At 42.4% G+C, this 25,784-nt stretch overlaps 1 protein-coding gene across 11 annotated transcripts in view; it reads right to left on the reverse strand.

Moving 5' to 3' along the window:
* ARAP1 (ArfGAP with RhoGAP domain, ankyrin repeat and PH domain 1) overlaps positions 1 to 25,784 on the reverse strand; it is a 2,533,956-nt gene that overhangs the window by 162,874 nt on the left and 2,345,298 nt on the right. For all 11 annotated transcript variants that reach the window (XM_069640265.1, XM_069640269.1, XM_069640271.1 and 8 more), the window contains 2 exons: positions 24,494 to 24,607; positions 582 to 727 (listed from right to left, as the gene is read on the reverse strand). In XM_069640265.1, coding sequence (XP_069496366.1) covers positions 582 to 727; positions 24,494 to 24,607 — 260 coding nt within the window. The remainder of the gene's footprint in view (positions 1 to 581; positions 728 to 24,493; positions 24,608 to 25,784) is intronic.

Here is a 25,784-nt window from a genome sequence, read left to right on the forward strand (position 1 = left end):
TAACATTTCTGGCGAGAACCCAAGGATGACATAATAGCACCATCTCTTAGCGGTTATGTTTTTTATATTAAAAGTAGGTTTCTCGTTGGTTGAAAATTGCATTAGTGTCATCACATCCATGATTGATGGCCAATAATTCACAGGTATTATCTAATTTCCTTGAATTAAATAATGGGTACTATGTAAGACAATGTATTCTATTTTACAGAAATTAAATAATGTTTGAAGAAAAAAAACGTTGATAGCTATAACAAAATGTCTGTCACCCTGGTACAGTTATGCAGAGTTCTGCAAATATAAAATACGTATACAAGAATTATACTATGAGGGGAATATAAGAGCACACATTTGTTTTGAAATAAACTAGAATAAAATATGCCTGGAATCAAAAGATAGCTTAGCAAACTTAAAATCCTGGGAGACCACGAAAATAGGTTGCCCTGCTTGCCTGCAGTCAGGCATGTTGGGGTTCCATGGGTAAATAAGGGCTGGAACTGGAGCCTCCCAAAGGCCAGCAAGAAGGGCACTAATGCAGATGGGGCATAAGCAAGAAAGAGAAGATGGTAGAAGGCAGGACTCACCCGAACTTCCTTGTAGAGTCTCAAGGAGCTGCTGTTCAGTATGAAATATCGGTCGTGAAAGCTGCCCGTGCTGAGCGCCATTCCCATCAGGCTCTTCTCCTCGCGGAACTTCATCATACCATGCTTCGTCTCTCCCACTTTACTGGCTGCCGGCGGGGGTCAGGGCAAAGAGATGGGTGAAGGAAGGGAGGGAGGGAGGGAGGGAGGACAGGAGAGACGCACATGCATAAAAGAGAGGCGATCGGAGCAAGAGAGGATATTGGAAATTAAAAAGGCGCGTGCAACCAGATGAGATGAGAATAACAAGAGGCCGGGCAGACAAGTGAGAAGAACCATAAGTCCAGCATCAGAAAATGAAGGAATGTTAAGCAGGGCAATGGGGGAAAGAAAATGAGACAGAAAACATCAGTTGGTCCATTGTAATTGAACGGCAGGACAAGTAAGAAAGACAGACAAGGCAACAGAGAGAGAGACATTGAATCAGGACAAGTAGAGTAGGCAGTTAAAATGTCTACAATTAGCCCAACCAGGCTTTAAAGACCTGGCTCTTACCCAACATTAAAGCCCCTGCAGCTCATGGACCTTGATTCAGGCACAGGTTAAGCCATTCATTACAAACAACAAACCTTTCAATGATCTGAATGACACAAAACACATCTGTGAGAATGTATATGAGCTAGAGGCCAAAAGATGTATTTTCTTGTATGCAGATATATTTCAGAACATTTTCTTTAAATGTGCCTTTCTTATAGGGAACATTTATTTTGTAATTCAACAAGATAGCTCAGCGATCTGAATTCTTGCTTCAGATATGTGTGTGCAACCTGCAGTCATAGGTTTGAATCTCAGAATGGCTAGCTCAGCTCTTCATGCGTAGGAAGCCAATCAACTGGGTACCATTAAATTGGGTAACAGTAACACCAATTACTACAGCCCTACGGAGTGGGTGTCATCAGGCATGTACCGTCTAAATGCGATATTACTATTAATATAAGTATCATTATTAATATTATGAGCTTAATGCGTCTACAGAATGTTGATTTATGTTCTATGTTAAAATAAATCTGACAATGTAGGAGAGGTTTTGATAACTGGCCCCTTAAAATGTCATGCTCGCACAGCTCAGTGCACCTATGCTAGACTCCTCGTCTTTCTACAGCTCACCTGTCAGGCTCCTCTTCATATAACTTCATGTATCATCACTCTAATGCCGGCAAAGGAGTACACTTGAATTAGGTAAGAATAATTCTTGCTATAAGCTTCAACAGGCAATGCTATGTGTAGCGTGAGCGGTACACAACATCAATTCCATTAAGTTGGGTCCTGACCTCTTCCAGGTGCCACTCGAATGCTCCCAGGACTAGAATGATATGTGCCCTTTTTGTGAAAACGTAATGAAGTTTAAAAAGGAGTCACTTCCTGAGTTCAATATATTTAGCCTTTGGTCGCTTTATAAGGCATGTACGATGAGTCTGTGGGTGCAAGAAAAGGTAGGAAGTTAGAGTGTTACAGGTATGAAAAGTAGTAAAGTCAGGGAATTTTTCTCACCTAAATGCAGGAAAATCCGTAGGAATTAATGGGTACAACCTTTAAAAAAAAATAATAATCCTAATTCGCGCCTTGACACACTTGGCGCGTAATAAATGTCATATCATATCACCAATGTAACACATTTCGAGGCTTTCATTTCAAGGGTTTACGAAAAATAAACTATCTTGCGAGAAACACGTTTTTCTTTGATGGGGTATGGAAGCAGCCCTGCCTAGAATGTAATGATACTGTGTGCAATGGTTTCCTCGGCGTCGATATTGCAGAGCTCTGAGGTTCACTAGCGCATCCCGCTCTCTTCTCTATCTTTGAGTTGTGGGTCTTGTACACCTGCTTTTATGACGAACAGAGCTGTAAGTACCAGCACGCAAAACATACAGCCAAGGCTGGAATCATTTGAGTGCTATGGCTACTGCTTTAAGATGTCTGAAATGCCGCTGGTCTGCTGGAGACAGGTCTCCTACGCTGCACTCCACCCAAGCCTACTCTCATAGGATTTCAATAGCGCAAAGGGATTTACAGTCATAGCTGGAGCCATCATTGTGAACTGGCCAACTGGGATTCCTGCAAAGGAAGGCATGGGCTGCACCTTAGAATTGATCTCCACTGTGCGATGCCTTATGCCCTCCCAACACCAGTGCTAAGCCTGGTAGAACGTGTGTGATATAAATTACATTCAGATCATATCGCAAAATGTGAGAGGTGAGGGGATGGCTTATCGGTAATGTATACCATATACTACTGTCTTTCCCACAAAGTGAGAGGATATTGAATGGTCTTCTTTAGCAAAGGTGACCAGTGGACTCTCTAAAACCCCACAGATCCACTCCTATAGAATGCTGCCAAGGTGGTTATATTCGCGATTAGATTCAATTAAATAAATTGGTTTTAAGCATCTTATATCAACTGGTGTGATCTCCTCTTGTCATTTTATCTTCAAGCAACATCGCCTGTTTTTTTCCTGAAACGTGTTTTGATGGTTTTGCATGTTTTCTCCTTTTGTTTTTCATTATGGTGCTCGTTTTCCCCTAAGGCGCGGTTGCCATGGAAATTCGTGGTTGAATACATGTGGTTTTTCTATTGTCCTTCTTGTTTGATTGACTTTTCGAAATAGACTTGTTTTTTCTCCCCACTTCTGTCACTAAAATAAGAGCTACTCCTGAAGAAACGCGGCTGAAAGTCCTTAAAAAGTGTAACCATGTGAATAAGAACTCTGCATGAAATTCGCATACGATCACAGAACAAATATCAAATTACGATGAATAATTTTATAATTCAAATACGTCATGTGCTGATTTTGTAAAACACTATGCCATAGTTTGCTAATCACACAGAATTACATGGTTGACACATGTAAATAACTCGTATAGTGAACTATGTTTAATGCTATAGCGATTAGATGACTACATTTCATGGGAATACCGTCTTTCAATTCGAAAATCATAATTACACATTGGCGGTTACAGTCAGTTAACTTCAATTGGACAAATTGGAATCAAGCATCTGTATGATATGATAGGTCATTTATAACTCGCTTAATACCCAGAGGTTTCTATGCACGGACCCGGGGATCGAACCTGTGGTGCTCCGTGTCATCTTACGTCCAAGACGAGCACGTTGCCCCTGAGCAATCCTCCAGAGAAACCAGTCATTTGTAAACAGCAATGCTAAAACAGAAAAAAATGCTGTTCCAGTTATATGGAGTCACCTGGTCTTCCTATATACAAAAAAATGCTATGCCTGTTATTTCAATAGTACAATTATAATGTAGGTTGAATAGACACATTCCAATCTGTCACCTGCAACCTGTGCACAGACCTCAACAACGGGCATTTGACACATCAAGCTATCAAACCAGCACTAAAACTGGCTAAAGTAGAAAACATACACATACAAAATGGTAACTTAGTGTTTCTGATCATCAACTCATTCGTCTTTCCTGGACTACCTCCTGTGCCACCCCCCAACACTTCCCTCCAGCTTTGGATAATTGTCATCATAACGAAATAACCAGAGCGTAACGCGTCTTAGGTGTTATGAGAACAGGAGACACTGGAGCACAGCATGGCAGAGGTTCACAACGATTGCAAACCTTTTACTGTCCGAGAGTACACAGACTTCTTATAATGTAATCCAGTAAGCAGGGGTCCCCCATGTCCGGACTGTTTAGAGCATCATCAATAACTTGGATGGTGGCAGTATTTGTGCTGCATCTGGTCGGGAGTCAGATTGGTAGTCCTGTAGGAGATTGTGCCAAGTGCAACTAAATGGTGACAGTCTTCTAAATCACTCGGCAGAGGAAGGGGAGATGCATGAAGGGCTGGTAATTGCCATGTCATCTTGGACGAGGACAATCTGTTGCATTGGCCGTGCATCTGGGAAGGTGTCTTGTACGAGGGATGCGCTGATGAGAATGAGAATGGAGAAAAAGAGAATGTCCTCTTTGTAGGTGGTGGGTTTGAGAGATGCAAGTGTGCTGGTGTTAGGGAAGATTATAGTTTTGCTACTTTCCTCTCAGAGATTTATATGGGACACCCTTTCTTTTTGCTTTGCTTGGACTGCTGACCTGCCGTTTTGGAGGTAAGTAAAGCGCCAGACTTCACTTCTCTTGCTTTGTGCTCATTATTATGGGGAAACTGATCAGTCCATAAGACTAGCAGTACAGGGAGACTATGTCTCCCTCATTAAGTGTCTTCTAGTTTTAAAGCTGCACACATCACCTTAAATTGATGAGTGGTTAGGATACTTTGTATCCTTATAACTTTTTTTTTGTAACTTTGTGGTCCACAATGGACGAGCAGCAGCAGATATTTTTCTACCATGTTTTTTATTTTTCACTCGTACGCGTTTGCATTTTACTGCAAAATGCCGTAAAAAGTACCACAATGTGAGAGGTCAGAAATCTAAGGCGGACAACTTTTGGATGATTTCTTAAAATATGCCATTTTATTAAATCATTCTTTTTTCAAACGCCTCACTATCCCTACTCTGACAAGGATTTCCCTGCCTTTTAAAACTAAAGGAAAACACTCTAACAAAGGATTTCTGGCCCTCACACTTACACATTAAATACATAAAGAAATATATGGCCATTCATAATAACATCAACAATGATATTCACAGTCTTTCGTGGTAACCTGGGTGAACTCCCCTTCTCAGGTTTCAAGGTAACTTAAGTTCCAATGTTCAACAAAAAAAGGAAAACAGGGAAATCCAGGTTTGTGATAAAGTCTCAATGCAGTTCTTGGGTTCTTCTTCAATGTCAAGATAAAGTTCTGTGAACCAAAGTTCAAACAACAGAAAAGCTTTTCTTCTTGCTGAAATAACGACTTTACACTTCCTCAAACAGTATCAATGATATTATCAGTCAAGATGATTTGCTACAACTTCTAGTTGTCAAAAAAAAGGAAATACCACCGTTCTGTGTTAGGTTAAGGTGAACACAACTTCTGGTAATGTTTATGAAACACGGGTTGTATCTTTGTCAGGATGACTTCACAGCACTTCTACTTTCATCTTTGCAACTTTCAACTGTGAGTCACTTTTGCATGAGGGTCTACTCCTTTTACTTCATAGTATTTCACCTTCAATTATGCTACTGAAGTATCAAATCTACTGCCAAAGACAGACCACACCACAGCTTCAATACTCTGCAACTTCAACAGTTTTCAGATATGACAAGATTCACTTTATGGCACTTCAACACTGTCAACTAAGCAGCACACGCTTTCTCTGAATATTTCTTTTTCCGGGGGGGGGGCAGCCTCTTTGCCACTGTCGTCTGTCTGCATTATTGACAACCTAAAACTGCCTTTAGGACACACTTCTTTCTTCTTCGTATTGGCTTGGCCAATATAGGTTGTATCAACTTTAAAGTATAGTCATAAGTATCAAGTTTCCCTTTCACAACCTCGCATTTACCTCTTTCAACTCTACTAGCCAAGATAATTACCCAGATGCTTTGGTGCCACTCTCTTGGCTTCAGGTAATACTTGTACACAATTGGCTTAGACAATGCTGGTGTGCCACTTGGTTCACAGTAATGTTTACACCCTTCTTTGTCTTTGGGAAAGGCTGATTTCAGTCTGAATTGGGGAACCACTGTTCGTGCTTGGCTTGGGCAATGCATGCTCTTTATAACTTGTAAACACAATCTTTAAACACCTAACTTCTAATGTCAGAATTGTTTAGCAGTTTTGGTACTGATTGAGAGGTCACTTTTCATTCCTGAATCGTTATTAGGCACACGCAACCATTCCTTTAGATTAAAGTTCCTTAATGAAGTTTCACTGTGCTTCGGTCTTACGCAAGTGAAAGAGAGAATGTTTCTTTAAACGTGAGTGCTACAATTCAAGTATTCCATTGCTAAACAATTCACGGTCAAGTTAGCATGACTTTGCTCTTACGCAAGTGATTATTTTTCTGGATACTGTTGCCGGCAGTGCTCGTGCAAGGAATCAGAACGCTTGGTTACAACACACCAGCTTCTGTATTCCTTCTTTCGCATGTTGCAGGACTTCTGCAACATCTAGCTTCACTTTGGACCCATGCCCTTCTGCTATGAAGGTGTGTCTGATCTGGCCATGCAATTATGGAGCTCCTCTCGCTCCTGAGACCCACGGTTTCACAGAAACATCTGGCCACGGTCTCCGGCACGCTTCCTGCTGTGCAATCTCTGCAATCGGGTTCACATGGGGAAAAGCAGTCTTCCTTCACACCTTCTGCTGCGCAACCTCTGCACATCAGAGTTTGGGGGAACAAGACCCTTGCAGGACAAAAAGGTGACATCTGCTGAATCAAAGTCCCAGCATTCCTTCTGTTCTCCCACTTCTGTCTCGATTGACAACACTGTGCTTTCTTCTTCCTAATTTTACTACTGCTGCACGCACTCCAGCCACAGTTCCAGCTCCTTCTAATGGCCTACATCTAATGGGGGCTTTTTAAGCCTCTCAGCTTCCCTCAGGTGTAGGCTATTAGACTTAATTGCCTGACTACTAATGCAACATTGCTCTTCAGTCCCCTTCCTCGTCCCAGTACTTGCAGGTTTATGGGACTTGTAGTCCCCAACAACAAAATTAGGTTTTATTAGCAACTTCCATTTTTAATGGTATATTGATTTTCCTTAAAGGTATTTAAGGATAAATCATCAGAGTTAACTGGTAAATAGTGGGACAGTGTATTTAAGGCTATATTTATAGATTCCCTTTCACTGTACCTTAAAATGCAAGGGGGAATTTTATCCTTAGGGGTCTCAAATGATCTTTCTTTCCTTGGAGTTTTGTCAGATATTCTATTAGGTGTGCCCCTATCCACGGATTTAATATGTGGTCCAGATACATCATAACAACAATAAGCCATTACATGTTTTGGCAGCTTTCAAGGGTTCTCTTTTTTTAAGGATAAATATTGTGTCTTATCCCACGGGATCTGCTCACCACCCTGGGCCTCATCTCCTCCCAGGTGATCCTCCCGCAGTACACCACCCCCAAGGTCAGGATCAGGAAGTGTCTGCCTTTCCCTGGCCACCTTGGAAGAGTCTTTAGGCAGGGGTTTAGATTCATAACAATATACTCTAAAATGTTGTCTTTTGCCTTGATTCTGGCTTTTCGGGCCCAGAATTTTTATATATGGAAAGCCTTTTTCCGGGCAAAGCATCGGCATTCCCAGGCAAAGTGGCAGTCTGTGTGTGGGGGCTGGGACTGTCTGGTCCCAGTCCACATCCGAGTCCCTGAATGTCGGTATGTTTGGCCAGAATGGTCAGAATGTTTGGCCAGTGGCTATCCATGATTGGAAAGCAACTGCCAGTTTGAATGGTGTAGATCCTTACCAATGGTGAGCTGGGTGGGCTTCCAGTGAAATCTTGGAGAACGGGAGGGTTCATGCAGTTATTCAAGAGATCATCGTTGGAGCTAAGACACCTGTGAATAAGTGCTGCCCAGTGACGATCCGAGGATGACCATTGCAGCTAGCCAGCATCAACTCCAGTGATGTCTCGGTGAAGCCCTGCTGCTCTGTTCTGGTCTCAAGGCCCTCATCGATGCTTTGACCCCTGGACCAGTCGGAAACAGCCAGTCTCGACCCCTGCTCGAGGATCCGTGCCTGCTGAGCCTTCTGCATCATCTCTGGACTTGTGCTTCAAGATGCTTGCTCGTACATTCTTAGTCTTCTAGTCACAACGTTAGCTGGTACGTTTGTTAAGCAATCAAAGATAGACTGTCGCTGCCCGGTTGTGAGACTCCCATTACAACCCGCCTTATTCGTTCCCCAGAGGTCTCCCGAGGTCAGCTGCTCCACAGAAGTCGTCTTCTTTTCGTTGAAAAGGTGTTCAGCTGGGCAGTCCCTGGAACCGTAATATAGGTACTGCGACCAACGGAAACTAAATCTCACGTATGAAAACGTACTATGCATTCGGGAGCTCTGGGCCTCCCTTGACTAAGGACAGAAGTACGTGGCCCCACCGGATTCCAGAACCCCTGAAGTGGTCTCTGGGAAAATCAGAGTAAGGGGGAAAGCTTACATACCTGTTTCTTCCCCCCTTCCTCCATAGGGTTACATGTACGTAAAGTCCTGTACCTATCTCTTTTTCTCCTGACGTAGATAGGTGGTGGTCTTGTCATGGATCCTCTCCTTGGCCTTCTCTAAGGTGGTGGTATTAAGCGAGACACTTACCTGAACTTTTGGAGCACTAATTCACAACCACTGGCATTGTTCAATCCAATAGAAAACCTACCTGAACAGCCTATCCTACCGCAGGGTTGGACAATCTAAAAGTTAGGGATCTAATTCTGGGTTTGTTCATAAGCATTTTCCTTCCAATTTGCTAATCTGATTACTTACCTGTGTTCCCTGGTTTAGTATCAACTTTGTTCTCACTTTACTCAACACAGTTTTGAAAGTCTTGTTTATGCCATGCTCTTCATTGTCTAACGTCTTTAAAATAAATTCCAAGTGGCTAAGAACCATTGGCTCAAGCACTAACAGCCATCAGCTTTTGGTTTTCTCATCAGTTAGCCAGTGGACTATATTTCCTCAAATAAGAATGTAAGTCTAGAGCCAGTTATTAAACTACCACTGCCTCCTTGTAGAGAGGAAATGTTTGTGATACAAGAAAGCTGCAGAGGAGCTAATAACATTTAGCCCCAGTGACATGTCACAAGCGCAGCAGAAGTGCATGCTTGAACCCATTATCTCTCCCTCAAAACTAGACCTACTAATTGTAATGGAGTGTTATATATGGTGATACGGGATCTATGTGATTACAGTGCATTGTTTATGCATATATATGTGGGGGGAGACCCTCGGAGCCCTCCCTTCTCCCTCACATAGGTTTGAATGCAATCATCAGTTGGATTGATTAGATCCAGAAGATACCACACAATACGTTCCTTACAGTGTCCAGACTCTAATCCCGAGTGGGATCCATTAGATCAATAGAAGCCCGCAAGACCCTGGGTTGCACACCTTAAGTAATACTGGACTATAACGAATCTTGCTGCCAATTAATTCTTGCCGACCAAAATAAACAATTTGACAGAAAAAAATTAACTGGGGCATATAGTCATAGTTGCTAAAATGAGGATTACGGCAGCAGGAGACCAGAGACCCCATGTTGATTTTCCAAAATCTAAACGTGCGTACAGAGAAATGAAACCACAGGGAGAGTCTGGCCACTAACCAGCTCAACTGCTTCCAGAAGGACAGCATCCGTTGTGCAGCTGCCCCCGAGTATCACATTTCAAAGGTTACAGGAAAGGTTCCAGAATGTGTTCTTCAGTTCTTTTTTGTCTGCCTTCCAGATATGATGGGTTGGCCCCATATTACCTCGGTACCTTTAGCGCAGAAAGAATTCAAGCGAGTCCTATGTAACAGGGTAGAATTACTTTACCTCTAGTAGCACTCCAGTAACATTTCTAGCAGGTGCTTTTCCATTGCAGATAATCCCTTAAAGCAAATCTAATCAAACAGTGCCATCTATCGGAATAAAGTGGGCTTGCAGGGACAGAGCTGCTGCATGAAGCCTCAAAGAGGGGAATAATAGAAGAACGTCAATGTAATTCTAATGATTGTTCTCAGATCTTACTCTACATTGCGCCAGTCTCTAACGCTCAGCCTGCAGTGGTACATTTATTGAAATACTGCCTTCTACAGACAGTATTTTAATAAATGTACCAGTACAAAAATGAGCCAGTACAAAGAATCCTGGCAGACGAACTATATCAGTTGATGTACGAGGTTAACAATGCAGAAGAATACATTTGTGACAAATGATGGTGCCCCGAACATCGTTCCCACCATGATCGGGGGCTTCCTGCTTCATAGAAGACATAAGCAAGGGTCAAAGGATAGGCTGCGACAGTGGCCATGGGGAGTTTGCCCTGCCTCGGTTGGGCCTATGCGAGAAGGGCAGTGTGTTGCCTATATTCTGGCATATAAAAAAGACTTTGACTAGAGGGCACAGCTGCGTGGGCAGCCGTTAAATAGGGGGTGTATTCTGTATCCGAGTCCCTTCACTCACTGCCTGTGTTTGCTTGGGAAAAGGTTATGGCTGGTCAAACAGGCCGCAGTCGCCGTAGTTTAGTGCTGCTGGGGAGGTCTAAAGCGAGTTCCCCATTTCATTTACGCTCCACATTTCGAAGCGTTGCTGCAATACTTAGTTATATAGATTGAATGAGGTGGCCTTGTTCTCCACCAATAACAAAACAATCCCTTCCTCATGACATTGAAGAACAGAAATTCTAAGACTAAACCCATAAGACTCATTGAGGAGATGGGCTAATGCCAGATTAAGGACCTCATCACGACTTGGGCGGTAACGTATTAGCCCTACCGCCAAACTCCCCGGCGCTAATAGCGCCGGATCACGAGTTCGGCGGTAATGTTAATCCCCATTCCCCATTGAGCCCATTCACCATTGGGCTCAATGGGGAAATTTCACGATAATACTAAGAGCTGGGGTGAAATCTGCGAAGTTCTGATTTGGCGGACCCTTAAATCCAGCGGTAATAGCGCTACCGCCGGATTTAAGGGTTACCGCCAAAGTCGTGATGAGAAAGTGTTTAAAAAGGGGGAAGGTTGTCATGTTCAGTTAACGCAACCCACATCTTTGTGTGGAAGGCAGGGTTACGGTGGGGGCGGGACCCAGGGGAAGGGAAGTGACGAGGTGAAGGGATGTTGGGACATTAATTAAATTTGGGAGTCCAGACCGGAAGCAACCTTGGGGGCCTCCTTACTGTATGCGAGTGAACGGTGTCACGGCATTACCGCCGTATCAAAGTGAAGGCGCTGCTTTCACTCAACACTTTTCAGGATTTGTTAATCATACATCATCACTGGGTCACTGATATGCGTCACTATTCCACAGAGCATCACGTGATACCGCGCAGGACGGTATATTTGCAATGACTGAATGTACGCTGTCAGAATGGAGAGTACTTTTCTTCCATTTCATTGGAGGCTTGTCACACAGTCAAGTGGGATCAGGCGAGAGGCAAATGGTTTGTCTTAGCACTTCTTTATTATAGTGTATCTAACAAGGACAAGGTAAAGCAACTCCCCTAGAGTCGGAAATGTGCATACAACAGCTTGATCTGTATCAGGGTAGTCATTCAGCAGGATGTGATCAGTTCTGGGGGCCAGGGGTAAACTCGAAAATGTTCAAAGTAAGCGCCCTTGAATTCCTATGGGTGGCCCCAGTCTCTCGTGCCAGCGTAATGCAACCAGACAGATGTGATGAAAAGCTGCTGGTAGATCCAAATAAACCAAAACACTCCTAATAAAAGTCCTTTCATGGCTCCTTGTGGTCCCTGCCCGCCAGTATCAGTCGTTCAGTAAAGTCTGCCTGTCGCTGGCACTCCTAGCTGGTTTGGTGGTGTTCTTGAACAGCTAGAGGACGGTCGAGGGACCTCCTTCTGGTGGTTGTTCTGTGGTCTGAGTCACGATGAAGCTGGGTAGCTATCCGGTGCACACACCATTCACAGAAGTATTACTTACTCTACAAAAAGGCTCAGGTGGGAGCTTTACACACGCGGTAGGTCTGCAGTGGGTAACCCCAAGAAAGGCACAGCACCAAGATCCATACCTTAAAATGAAGAACTCCTTAACTGATAACGCCCCGATACAACATGGACAATCCAAACCTAGAGGATGCATGCTTGTTGATCAAGGGGCCCAGGCCTGGAAATGCTCTGGCTGAGGTTTAAAAACATGCACAACATTTGAAGATGGAACTCTCTCACAGGGCCTGTAGAGTCATAATGTCGAATTTCACTTTTCTCTAATGGCGTCAAAGTTCCGACTACCTGTTTTTTTAGACCAAATCCTTGATTTTCATTTGTTTTTACAAATGGGTGATTTCCAATACCCTGTACACACTGTCCCCTCTGCTTGTCCCCCATCATTGCTTTCAGGCTTTTACTGATGTTTCCCTGAACCTATTCCATTCCTAAAGAAGTCAAACAATTATTTAAAAAAACGAGCTTCGCGTGAGTCCGTGCTGGAGTCCAGTCATACACCAGTAAGCTGAGCGTTGGACCTGTGTTTTTGTCTCCTGCTGCTATGGTTCTAAGGAAAAGGACTGTGCCTTTAATTGGAAGCACCTCCTTTAAAAACCCTTTCCAGGCGCGTAGCACTGTGCATGAGTCCGTGTTGGAGTCCAGTCGTACTCCAGTCAAAGTCCAGGAGTGTCTTGGACTCCAAAGACCCGCGCGATGCCTTCAGTCGGCCCAACACCAGAGCGAAGCTGCGCCTAGTGATTCCACAGGAAAAGGCAGCGACCAACATACTGCTGAGCGCGAGGACAAAAGGTAAATCAGGCACCCTGCAGCAATTTGTAAGTGTAAGTGAAACAAGCACGAACAATGAACATGTGTGCGTTGTGAATGGAGATCCTGAAGGGGGCGTGTATGTGAGCGGCGAAAAAAGCTGCGAGCCGAGAAAGCGCTGAACCAGCGAGCGCTCAACTCGCTCCCCAGTAGCAGCCCTCGTTGTGACTGACGCCGAGCTGATCGAGATCGGGTCCTACAATGACCCGTCTCGTGGAAAGCCGGCCTCAGTTCACATAACTAACAGCGAGCATGTGACAACAACCATAAAAACAGCAGTATTTTTCACCACAAACTGCAAAGAAGCCCCTAAGCACAAGGCCTGAAGCACTGTGTAATCTAACGGCTGCAGAAGAGCAGCCGAACGAGAATGAGCAGGAAACCCTTCACTCAGAAAGCAAAAGCAAAAGACTAAACACAAGGCGCTTGACGATATTAAACAGCGGGACAGAGGTGGGAATTTGCCATGCTGCCGGAACGGGGCTAAACGAGGCAGAATTGGAACAAAGTACAAACAAAAATATTATCAATGGAGTGGCCGGGGTGCAAACTGGCGTCCATACCACCAGTAACAGACGAACGAAATGCCCCAGGAAACAGCTGTATTGGATTGGCCGCAAACCAGTTTGAGAACTGCTACAAGGAAAGGAAGACATCTGATTCAAACGAAAGGAGCTTAATGGAAACAATTGATCCAGTGGAAAGCAACTCTGGTGTGGAAAGCAACGATTCAATGGATACAATTAATAACGAAATGGATGAAGAATTAACGATTACGAGGACGCAAGGTACTACCCATAACACAATCTAAAGGCAGGCAGAATGTGTTTTCCAGTGAGCAGACACACCAGCACACAGGACACAGGACAGTGGAATTAAAGGGGTCAACAAACGTTCAATTAAGCACACAAATGTCAACTCCACTGACCGGGAAGAAGAGGAACAGAGAACCAGACAGTGAGAATACAAGGAAAATAGGAAACACGAGTAACAACTTGCCTGTGCTCAATGGCACCAACTTGCCTCCAAGCAGCTCAAACATAAACTCCTCACAAGAACGAATAGTACTCAAAGAAGACGACGAGCTAGAAGTGCTGAAGGAAAAGGAGCTGGAGGAACAAGGAAGTCAAGAGGTGGTAAAGAATGGAGGTACTGACTTAACCAACAGACAGCGAACAACAGGAAGCAAAGGCCCTTGGAGAAGTTGATAGCAACAAAACCAGAAAGGAAAAACTGGCCAGCAATAAAAACAGAAACAACTTTACAAAGGGTACAGATGGGTGAAAAGAAAGTATCTAGCCAGTTTTTCTAACAAAATCCAGATGACAAAAAGTAGAGAAAATGACGAAAATACTGAATGACAGCTGAAAAGTAAAACTAAGAACACGACAGAGAAAAAAACAAAAAAAAACATAAAAAATGGAGCAAGGAGAAGAGTGAATGGCTCACAGGCATATTTACGGAACATTCAAACGCCACCACGAACCAAAACATCAACACATACCATCCAATTTGGGCTGGGGAGCATGCTAACAAACAGGAAACAGTAGGGAAAGTTCCGATAAAATTAGATACAACAGACGATGAGTGTGAAAATGACACAGATATAGACGATAAAGAGGCTACATACGATCTGATAGACGACGCATCATCATGGATCATCATGGAAGCACATGAAGAGCCTCAAAAAGAGTCTGCAGCATCATATGGCACCCACAGAGAACAAATTGCAAGTACAAGCTCCTCCAGTTAAGAGGAAGAAACGGATGATGAAATTGGAACTAAAACGGCAAACAAGACGTGCTCAAGAAAAATTTGAAATCAAACATCGACCAGGCAACGAGCGATGCCATAAAACCTAAAAATTGGAACCCCAAAAGACCAGCGGAAACAGCGCAAAGATCACATCAATCAAAACAGATCAATCCAACTGCCCCAAATAGTACTAAAAACAAACTAAAAGTGAGGCTTGAAAATATCTTTAAGGAAAGGAATGACACAAACCTAAACCGTAAAAACGTACTACACTTGCTTCATTGCATACCAACAATATAGGGCATTTCATCGGACGGCACCGATGCGGTTGAATATGTAGATGAAAAGAGTGGACAGAGTGATTCTACATCTAAAATCGCCTAAAATTAAATATCTATTAATGAAAGGAAGCTCAAAACTACTCAAACTGGGGTTCGAAGTAAACAAGCATAGGCCTAGTCTGGGAGAAAGTCCCACACAAGCATCCAAAAAATGAGAAAAAGAAATTTAAAAAGTGGAGACGAACAACCACAGGGAAGATCAAGAGTTATGGAGCTTACGAGAAGAAAAACTTTAAAGATCACATTTGATAATACAAGACAGGAAAAACAGAATACTAATCCGAAGGATGGCAAAAAAGAAAAATCCTGAACCTTTATGCATTGGTCCTGGCTGGCGTCGGCATTAAGTAACTCGAACAAAGATTAGCAAACGAAGGAAGAGGAGAGTCAACATGAATTTCTAATCTCATGGAACACAAGAGGATTCAGGCATTTGTTCAACCAACCAAACCAACATTTGAGGAGAGCAAAAATGATATGCCTGCAAGAGACCTGGCTACAGGAAATGCCAATATGTAAAAATTAGGAAATACTTATGAACCCAGAAAAAAAAGGAATCAATGGAAGACCTTTTGCGGGTTTGTCAATGTTGATAAAACAAACTCCAGAAACTAGAATATTAAAGCATGGACATCCAAACTCCTATCTGCAGTGGGCATTAATTCAATCGAAAGAGAATGAAGACTTAACCCTTTAAATGCCAGCGACGAGCCGGCTCGTCGGTAAAAACCGCTCCAGGTTGCCACCGACGAGCCGGCTCGTCGGTGGCACTTAAGGGGTTAATGAGGGGGGAAATGCTGGTGGGTTTGGGCGGTGAATACCGCGATTTTAAAAAAAACCCATTGGCACTGGGGGGGAACCTCAATGGCACTTAATAGGTTAAAAGAATCTAAAATGATGTTAATAAACATATACTGGAACCCTGCTAGAATTAATACCACAAACTTGGTGAGTGCAATCACCAAACAGAGGGCCTCATCACGACTTGGGCGGTAATGCCGGTGGTATTACTGCTATTACTCCTCGGCGCTAATAGCGCCGGATCACGAGTTCGGCGGTAATGTTAATCCCCATTCCCCATTGGGCTCAATGGAGAAATTTCGCACTAATACCGCCGGTGGAATTCCTGCCGGCAGATTTCCCGCCGGCGGTATGAGCGTGAATTTTCGGCGGATTTCCCCCCAGCTAAGAGCTGGGGTGAAATCCGCTGAAGTCCTGATTTGGCGGACCATTAAATCCAGCGGTAATAGCGCTACCGCCGGATTTAAGGGTTACCACCAAAGTCGTGATGAGGCCCAGAGTCTCGCTTAACTATTGTCCTATGTGGAGATCTAAACATAAATTGTATGAACAAACAGGGCCTCCCAAGACTGGACCACTTAAGATCAGGTGAGACTGACGCAGCAAAGTAGGTACAGATGGCTGAATCAAACAACTTATATATGTTAAATGATCAAGTAAATGGAGACACCCCAGGTAAGCCAACCTGGACGAATGGGAGTCACAAGTCAGTGATAGACTACATTTGGGTCTCTAAGAACCATCGACATACGTTTAAAGGACTTGACATGCTACCACAGCATGCAAGCTATACAACATCTTGAGGCTGGCATGGACTGGAGAAAAAGTCCACAAGGCATATGACAAAACTGTGGAACTCAATCAGGGTGGCAACCGGTTGAGGTTAAGGAAAAAAGACAACTTAACATTAACAGATAAATACAAAGAGCAAACAAGAAAAGGAACAAGCAACACATCCTACGACTCCTTACTAAAAATGTATGAGGTGAAAAGAACTGGAATGAAATTGCCACTACTAGAGTCAAAACACCAATACAGTGAGACAGTGGTAAAAAGGAGGAAACAACTAAGACTGGATATAAGACTAATATCGAAAACAAACGACAAGTGCGAAGAGCAAATACATCAAATTAAATAAAAGAAGCAATATTACAAGAACTAGCTGATTGGGTTTAGACAAAATCGAGACCAGGTACAAGGGGAAAAGATGGTAAGAGCAATGGCAAAAGTGACTACAGGAGACATGTGGCCAATAATAAATAACCAAACGTTAAACAAGCACAGTCACTTGATAAATGGAGTATCGGAAACTGTTTGGATTAATCATTATTCCAAAGTATTTAACAGTGCAGACAAAGCAGTAAGAGACTCATTGACAAACACAAATCATCAATGGAGCCTGGAGACGGACGAAGATCAAATTGAGCGAATAATAAAAAGCTAAAAGACTCTTCAGAGGCTGGGCCAGATGGGCTAACAAACCTAGATCTAAAAAAAATCCCCAAAATTGGGCCGCCTTCATCACCCTGATCTTTAAGAATATCGTGAAACAAAGCATCTATATCGTGACAGTACCAATCTTCAAAAAAGGCCAACGAGAGGACCCATCAAATTATCGGCCCCATGCACTCCTCGATGTAATCGGGAAGAAAATGTTTGCCTCACACCTGCAGAGAACATGACCGAATGGGCAGAAAACAACCAAATCATCGATCCCCGTCAGATGGGCTTTACGAAGGGTTCTGGGACGGAGCTAAATCTGTTAATCTTATCACTATTGAAACTGAATTCCATCTGAGGCAAAAATAAATTATATCTAGCCTTTATAGAGCTAAGGCAAACTTTTGATGGAATCAATCGGCAAAAACTATGGATGAAACTGCAAAAGTGGAAGTGTCCCGAAGAGATCTTGCAGCCTCTCAAAACTCTGCATCAGAACACTACCACACGAGTAAGGATTAACTTCAAGGGAGCTCTATCCGCAGACATAACCACTAAAAGAGCTGTTAAACAGGTTTGCCCACTAGCCGCCACCCTCTTTAAATTATACATTGCCGACTTACCAGAAAGCCCTGAGACAAACAAGGTACTACCCACCAAAAATCAATAACAGCGAGATCTCAATGTTATGTTATGCTGATGTTATAGTTCTCGAAGAACAGACCCAAATCAGCCTACAACATCTATTAAACAAACTTCAAGAATATATGGAGATTAAGAACCTTGTCATAAACATCAATAAATCAAAAATGTTAACAATAGCAGAAACAAACAAGGCTAGCGAAAAGAACTTCAAGTGGAAAATTGGAGAGGAGACCTTGGAAAAGGTAAAAGAGATTTCGTACTTGGGCATAATATTCAACCAGTCAATTGCAGAAAAAAGCTCGGAAACTCTTGTCATTTAAAGGTAAAATGGTAAAAATGTTACCATCACAAGGAACAATACTAAACAGTAGATTTGGGAAATTCTCATGAGTTCCCTTGTAAGCTTTTTATATCCAGAAAGTGATGCCCATCATCGCGTACGGTGAGGAGGCAGGCTTGAACTTGTCCTGGAAATTATGGACAAAAATAGAAAGCAGGTTCTGGAAACCTATTCTAAAACTCCCAAGATGCCACCCGTTTGCCGCAATAAGAGCTGAGTTAGGAATATAATCGCTCTACCCGGTAGTAAGATGGAAGTTGTTAACTCTACTGAGAAAAGTCTGCACTAACCGGTGGTTGGTTATAAAATTCTGTCAGCTAACGGGGAATGAAAGAGTGCTGTTCTACTAAACACCTGGAAGGAAAAATTGACTCAACAACTAGATCAACTAGATTCATCACTGGAAGAATTAATCAGGAATCCAGAAAAAGTAAAGGAAAAGCTAAAAAGAGAGGATTGGATAAGAACTAGAGAATCAAATCTTGAATATAAATTGCAACAAAACGCGGCCAATGACCATCGAAAAAGGGACACTGTACCGCAAAACTTGATGACATTTCCCAGTAAACACTATCGAGAGAGGATATTGCAAATAAGACTAGACGTGTACCTGACTAACGAGTTAGACACAACAGAGGTCAGCAAGGTATGAACAATGGGCAGTGTAGATTCTGTAAAATACATGGAACCTTGGAATCCACAAGACATCTACTATTGGACTGTACAGCAGTAGCAGAAGAAAGAGCACAATGTCGAAACAATTACTTGGGAAAGTTCAAGAACAAGACAAATTAAGAATGGTGGCGAGACTTTTTACAAAGAAGAAACTCGAGATTCATCTGTGCTGGAATAAATCTGCTAGACAATCTTATGAAAGAGCAAGAAACAACTTAAGAACGGACAAGCAACAGGAAGAGTGACATATGTTTTATAAGGAAGCCTTGACTATTTTAGAGCATGGGACCAACACATAACGGTACCAGAGTGACACTAGATGAGAAATGGATGTGAAGGGTGGTAAATAAAAATATGCAAAAAGTTTCCTTTTCTTTTTTGTTTATTTTTTTTATCATCTTTATTTATTGGTTTCAAACAAATACATGTAAGATAATACAAGAAAATGAATACAGCGAAAACCTTTAAACAATTACCATGTAATTATACATCAATCATATCCCCAAAAAATTAAATTAAAAATAAATAAATGAATAATAAATAAATGAACAAAAACAAAAAAAGGAAATATATACGTTTGATTAAATAAAGCTCATTGCCCCCCCAAAAAAATATTCTCTTCAAAAGGTATCTAGTTCCCCCGACAAATAGACAAAACACAACATAAAAAAAATCCACAACAAATACAACACATAAATGAAAGACTACTAGTAGCACTATTAACCCTATTAAAACACCTTATTCATCATGTCCTTCATTTTGTGCCCCACTACCATACAAATCAAAGAAAGACTTCAATAAGGACCAATAGTTTTCCTCCTTACCCAGCTTCTTAAACATAACTTATTCAAATTCTGATAATACAATCACATCATTAATCCAATCTTCCACTGTCGGTTTTTTCCTGGACTTCCACACCTTCATGATTTGTTTTAGTGCTATTACTAAAATGTTATCTATCCAAGCCCCATACAAACGGGCCATCAAACAGCGCCCACTTTTCGCTAATAACAAAACTTGAAAAGGCTCTCTTGGAAATGAAATTGATAAAGTGATATCCAATCTATCTAGCACCTCTCTCCAAAAAGTCAGCACTCTTGGACAATGCCACAACATATGGATCAATGTCCCCTTCTCATTCCCACATCCCCAACAAAGATCTTCAGCTACTAATCCCAAAGCACACATTCGTACTGGTGTCCAGTATAGTTGCCCCAGAACCTTCTGATGGACAAGCCGTAACTTAAGATCCATTTTACTATTGTACCCAACCCGCCACACATGTTTCCAAGCATCATCACTAACTTCACTACCTAAATCTATCTCCCATTTCTTTTTCAAATTGTTCCAAGACTCCAACACTGAATCACTCTCTCGCATAAGTTTTAGATATGTAGATACATTCCGTGGCAATAAGCAAAACATGTTCCAACCCGCCAGCTCCTTCTCTAGTGGCATAGTCAACATACTGAAAACTTTGGTCGATAGACTTTCTAATTCCCTATAACTAGTCCTTTCCCTCCCACCTAAGTGAAATACTCTTTGAAGCTCCTCAAAGGATGGCAAATGTCCATCCCGCAGTAAATCTCCCAATGACAACACCCCCTTCGAAATCCAGCTTCGCCAATACAAAACTCTATGAACTATTTGTAACGCAGGGTTATACCATGATATTGAATCTTTAGCCACCTTAACAGTTGGTAACCTAGTAGATCCTTTAGGCAATTTCCCCATTGAAAGGACATTTTCCAATCGGAATGGCAACAAAGCTTCCCTTTCTATAGTCAACCAAATTGGTTCTTCTTCTATCTCTACCTTCGCATATAGGGCTGCTTTCTTCAAAATAAAACCTCTACAATACTTTCCCAAATCCGGATATCCAAACCCCCCTTCCTTTGTGTTCCGTTGAAAAACGTATTTCGGAATCTTAGGAGCCTTCTTCTCACCCGAAGAAAATACTGGAAGACCCGATCAATTTCTTTAAGTAATGTTTTATGTTTTAGAAAAACTAAGGGGAATTGACTGCATAACATATAAAATCTTAGGTAGAAGAGACATTTTAATCTTTGCCCAAACCCCTAAATCCTATCTTGACCATTTCCTAATATCACTCCTAAAGGTTTCTAATAACTTAGTTCCATTAAACTGAACCATTCTTCGCACATCTTTGATCAGAAAAATCCCCAAATATTTCACATACACTTCAGACCACCTACAGTTCCACCCTACAAAATCCCCTCTTCTAACTGCCGTCGAAAGTGGGAACACCTCTGGTTTAGCCCAATTGATTTTGTAACCTGAAAACTTGCCCACTTTTTTAAGCACCTCCTTAAGAACCGTACTACTCCTCAGGGTTTGAGAGCACCACCACCAAATCATCCGCGTAAGAGAGTACTTTATCTTCTTTTGTCCCAAAGTTCAAACTACGTATTCTCTGTTCATTTCGTATCAATGCTACCAAGGGCTCCAGAGCAATATTAAATAAAAAAGGTGACAAAGGACATCCCTGTCACGTATTTCTACAAAGACTAACAGCTTCAGACATTACACTATTGACCCAAACACGTCCCCTTGCAGAGCTTTGAAGACAACGAATCATCCCTCTGAACCTAGTTTTCTTTTCTAAACTAGGTCACAATAATAAAACAATAAACGAGCTTCAGATTTGCTTCGTCAAGTCTGACTGCAAACGATCGTCAGCAGGGCTCAAGTCGAGGGTACATGCGGGTGGACGGAGTCCACCCACTTTTTTCAGAGGGTGGACTCAGTTCCCCCCGCCCCCCAGCTAAAATGAGAAACATTGAATGTCCTCTTTGAATGTATGAATTAAAGCCAACCTCAGGGCTCGAACAGCCGTCGGCAGGTTTGCAGGCCAGACACCTCACCACTGCACTACATAACCAGATGAAAAATGACAAACAACTAAAGGCGAGATGTCCCATTTTGATACTGCAAGTTCCAGGGAAACCATTTGTATTGGTTCTTGGCATTTAAGACATGCATACCACACCATTCACAGAAGGATTATTTACTCTACAAAAAGGCTCAGTGTTTTTAAAAACAGTATTCAAAGAAAATATCCTTTGTTGGTTTTGTGTGTGTGTGTTGATTTTATGAAAGGCAAATGCCATTCGTCCTGTGCAATTTGGGTGGTTATACAAAGCCAATTTAATGAAATGTGCATATTTCACCTTGATATGCTAATTTCTGGCAACATCACATCCCATTGCGTTTGTTCATGAGTCCCCCCCACTTAAATTTTTAGGACTTGACCCCTGTTCGTCAGGTTAGGTAACATTCCTCCTAAGATGGGTCATTTGCCTCGCAGTTGTTCCATCCTGCCAGCTTAATTAGCAGGCAACTTAAGTAGAGACTTGCGTGCATGCTACAGGTCTATAAAGAAAAACATGTGAAACTAATGTAAACGCCATCTTGAGCTGGTGCAATGTAGTGCAAAGAAGGGGACTTCCCATTCCTTCTACACGATGAGAGGAAAGGGATGGGGAAGGGGGCCCACACTACATGCCACACCTCATGTTATATAGGTGATATCTGCAGGAAGCGTACATTAAATGAGCAGTGACAAACAAAATATGCAGGATTATTGTTTCACCCCAACAGTTAGTAATGCTCGAACTAACCGTTTCCCTGTGATGAATAGTGGAGGGGGCATCACATGTATTTGTTTTGTAACATGCCGGCATCTCATCTGACAGCCATTTTGCACCAATTGAAAGCCCTTGGTTAGGAGCCACAGACATGCATTGCAGCTGAAGCGCTGGTAGCACAGTTAGAGAAGTAGTTCTGTAGCATCAGATTTTCATAGTCAGGCGTGTGGGGTCCAATAACTCGCAGTGGCGTTGCTAGGGGTGTGCTGGGGGGCCCAGGCCCCCCTCTGAAATCCTGCCCCCCACCTGTTAGGGACGTCATTTAGAGGTGGCCAGGGGTCACAGCTGCGACCCCTGATGCCCCCATTGCTACCCCTGTGGTCTCCCTTGCTACCCCTAAAAAAATATATAGATTTTCTTTTTGTTTAAATGTAAGCTCCTGGGCTTGCTTTGGCAGTGACATGTGGCTCTTTGTTTCTGGAGTGGCTGGGTTTCTTGTTCAGGCCTCTTAAAAAAACAGGGGGTTGCACTAGTGTAACACTTTGAGCAGTGACCCTAAATAAGAAAGAATAGGAATAACAATGAATTTGTCTTTCTGGAATTCTATACAATAATTACTAGACCCATTAAAGGTTTATTACAGGCACACTTCAGGGGTTGAGTCGCTGATTTAGTCTGTTCTTAAACACCTAAACTCGGCCTTTCATCCTTCTGAGATCGATAAATGAGTACCAACACAGGGTGGGGGGGGTGATATTATATGTATATTTGTTATATATAAAACACTTAAGCGTAAGTGCTATATAATAACTCTAATAACTCATCATTATCATTTGGCCTTGGATGTCTGCTTGCATTCCCAGTAATTTGGTAATATGGGCCTATATTAACGACACATATGGTGATCCATTCTTATAGGAAATGTATATCACATTATAGTGATATCATAACCATATTTACCGTTGTATACTTACGAACAATGCTATGTGATGCCCCTTCCTGTTTTGTCAAGGGGCGACAGGTCATGTTCCTACACTTCATGTGATGTCACTTCAGGGTTCGGTCAAATGACATCACTTCTTGTTATGTCATCAGGGGGTCAAGGGTCGTGTGATGTCACTTCTGCTACCCCTGGCATTTTGGTGAAATGAAGTCCATGCCCTTGTGCCCCCCCTCCTTACTTCAGCTGGGCTGCACTCTCTGCACCGTCAACGCAGCACAACACAGGAGCTGAACAACAGGATAGTGTACCGTTGTGCAGAAATAGATAGTGAACAGCGTCTGTCTCATAAGCACTCGGCTTGACTCATAAGCACAACAATCAAAACAGTTCAGTTCCCTCAGCAGCTAAGAACAGCCTCTCCAATTAGAATGTAGCACACAAAACTGCTAATGATGGGCCATTAGTCACTGAATGGTTTCGTGCCTGCATTATGATGGGAGGGGAGGGGAGGTGCAGTGGGGTGTTGGTAGTTGGTGTGCACAAAAGCCTCTCTGCAGGAGTGCTTGTGATGTCACACATTCCCTTTCTTAGGTGGCCCACCCACTTTTGTCTGTGGCCCCCCAACTTTTGTCTTTGGCCCCCTCCGTGCCCCTCCTAAATTTGATTCTTGCCAACACCACTGCCAATGAGCAGTGGTTGATGGCTTTCGGGCCCTTGTTGTAGGACCTGAGCGGCTCATCTATGGGCCACTTGTGAACTCTATTATGCAACTAGAGTCCACCAATCCTATCACTACCACAATGCATTGCTCTGCCAAGCTCAGCATGTGATCAATATCTACACCCGCATGGAAACATAGCCCAGAAAATCCATCTCTAAATGGGTAAAAAGTTCAGAAAATCAGAATTCTGCAAAAACCAGATTCATTGTTTCAGTCCCGTTTGGACTGGTGGCCATTAAGACTAGACGAGGAACAACTACTCTCTCTGGACTTACCCAGATAGATGAGCATGGCCTCCATGGACAAATGCTTCTTCACCACCAGGTAGCCGTCCGTCCCTAGCGACATGTAGATCGGCAGGACCTTCTCACAGTAGTGCAGCGGCCGCTCTGTAGATAATGGAAATAGAACACCTGTTGCTTTTTTTATTTGGGGCATTTAAGCAGCACAAATTAGTTTAGCCATTGTAAAAAGAAGATAAAATGCAGTACATTTTGAACATAGTTATGCTGACACAATCTTTAGAGGCCAGCCATAGTGCATACCATTATTGCTCAAAACTGAAATGTTCAAGAAAATCATCCACAGTGCAGGCTTTAGTCGTGTTCCTTCAAAGACAGAGAAACAGGTCCTCGATCTTCACAGATTGCACAGCATTTAGAGGACAGTTGACACTTCATGCCACAGTCGTTACTTCCGTAGAAATTGGCTGACTAACGTTGCAACACGCATGTGTCAAGTGGCTTTATAGAGAGTGAATCTAAACTCTAACATTGATGGATGATTGAAGTGTTGGTAGCTGGCTGACCTGCTCTGATGACCTTTGTCACACAGAGCCTCTAATTGTACACCAAAATGACTTCCAGATACACTCCTGGTCCTAAAGTAGGCTTGGTTTGAACAATTGTCATCAACAGCCAAAACTATAGTTGACAATTGAAGATCATTTAGCTCAATCATTAATCCTACTCTAGCAGAGGTGCTCATACACAGGTTATATATGATAGCAAACAATGCAAATTAGTTTGTTTGGGTGCTGCTAGAAGGATTTTTGGAGCACTACCTGCACATTTGTCAGATTATTTTTTATGCCAGCCTTTGCAAATATCTTCGATGTATTGTTCTGCTATTTGGGATCACCTTGTCCACTCGTATATGCATTGTTGGGATGTGAAGTAATTTTTAAATACATTTATATTTCCGGAAAGGAATATAGCACAGGACCAACGTATTTGTAACCTGTGAAAGATGGATGATCAACTGGAAATGATGGACAACAAATATCTTTAATAAATGCTTTGGCTAGATTTTATTTATCATTTTGAAGGAATTATTGGACAATACTGTATCATTTTAATACTGTGTTGGTTGCTAAAATGTGAACTTTTTTCCAAACCATATCACATATAAATAAATTAGATATATTTGCATATGTGTATTGCTATCAGCGGTACAATCTGTAATTTACCTTCAAATGATGAATTTCTGTTCGGCACTTTTCATGGTACTCTGGGTGGTTGATTGCACATGCCACATTGTGTCCATTATTTCATTTGTTTCTAATGA

This window comes from Ambystoma mexicanum, chromosome 7q, assembly GCF_040938575.1.
Source record: "Ambystoma mexicanum isolate Mex_15411 chromosome 7q, UKY_AmexF1_1, whole genome shotgun sequence".
NCBI classification, from domain to species: domain Eukaryota; kingdom Metazoa; phylum Chordata; class Amphibia; order Caudata; family Ambystomatidae; genus Ambystoma; species Ambystoma mexicanum.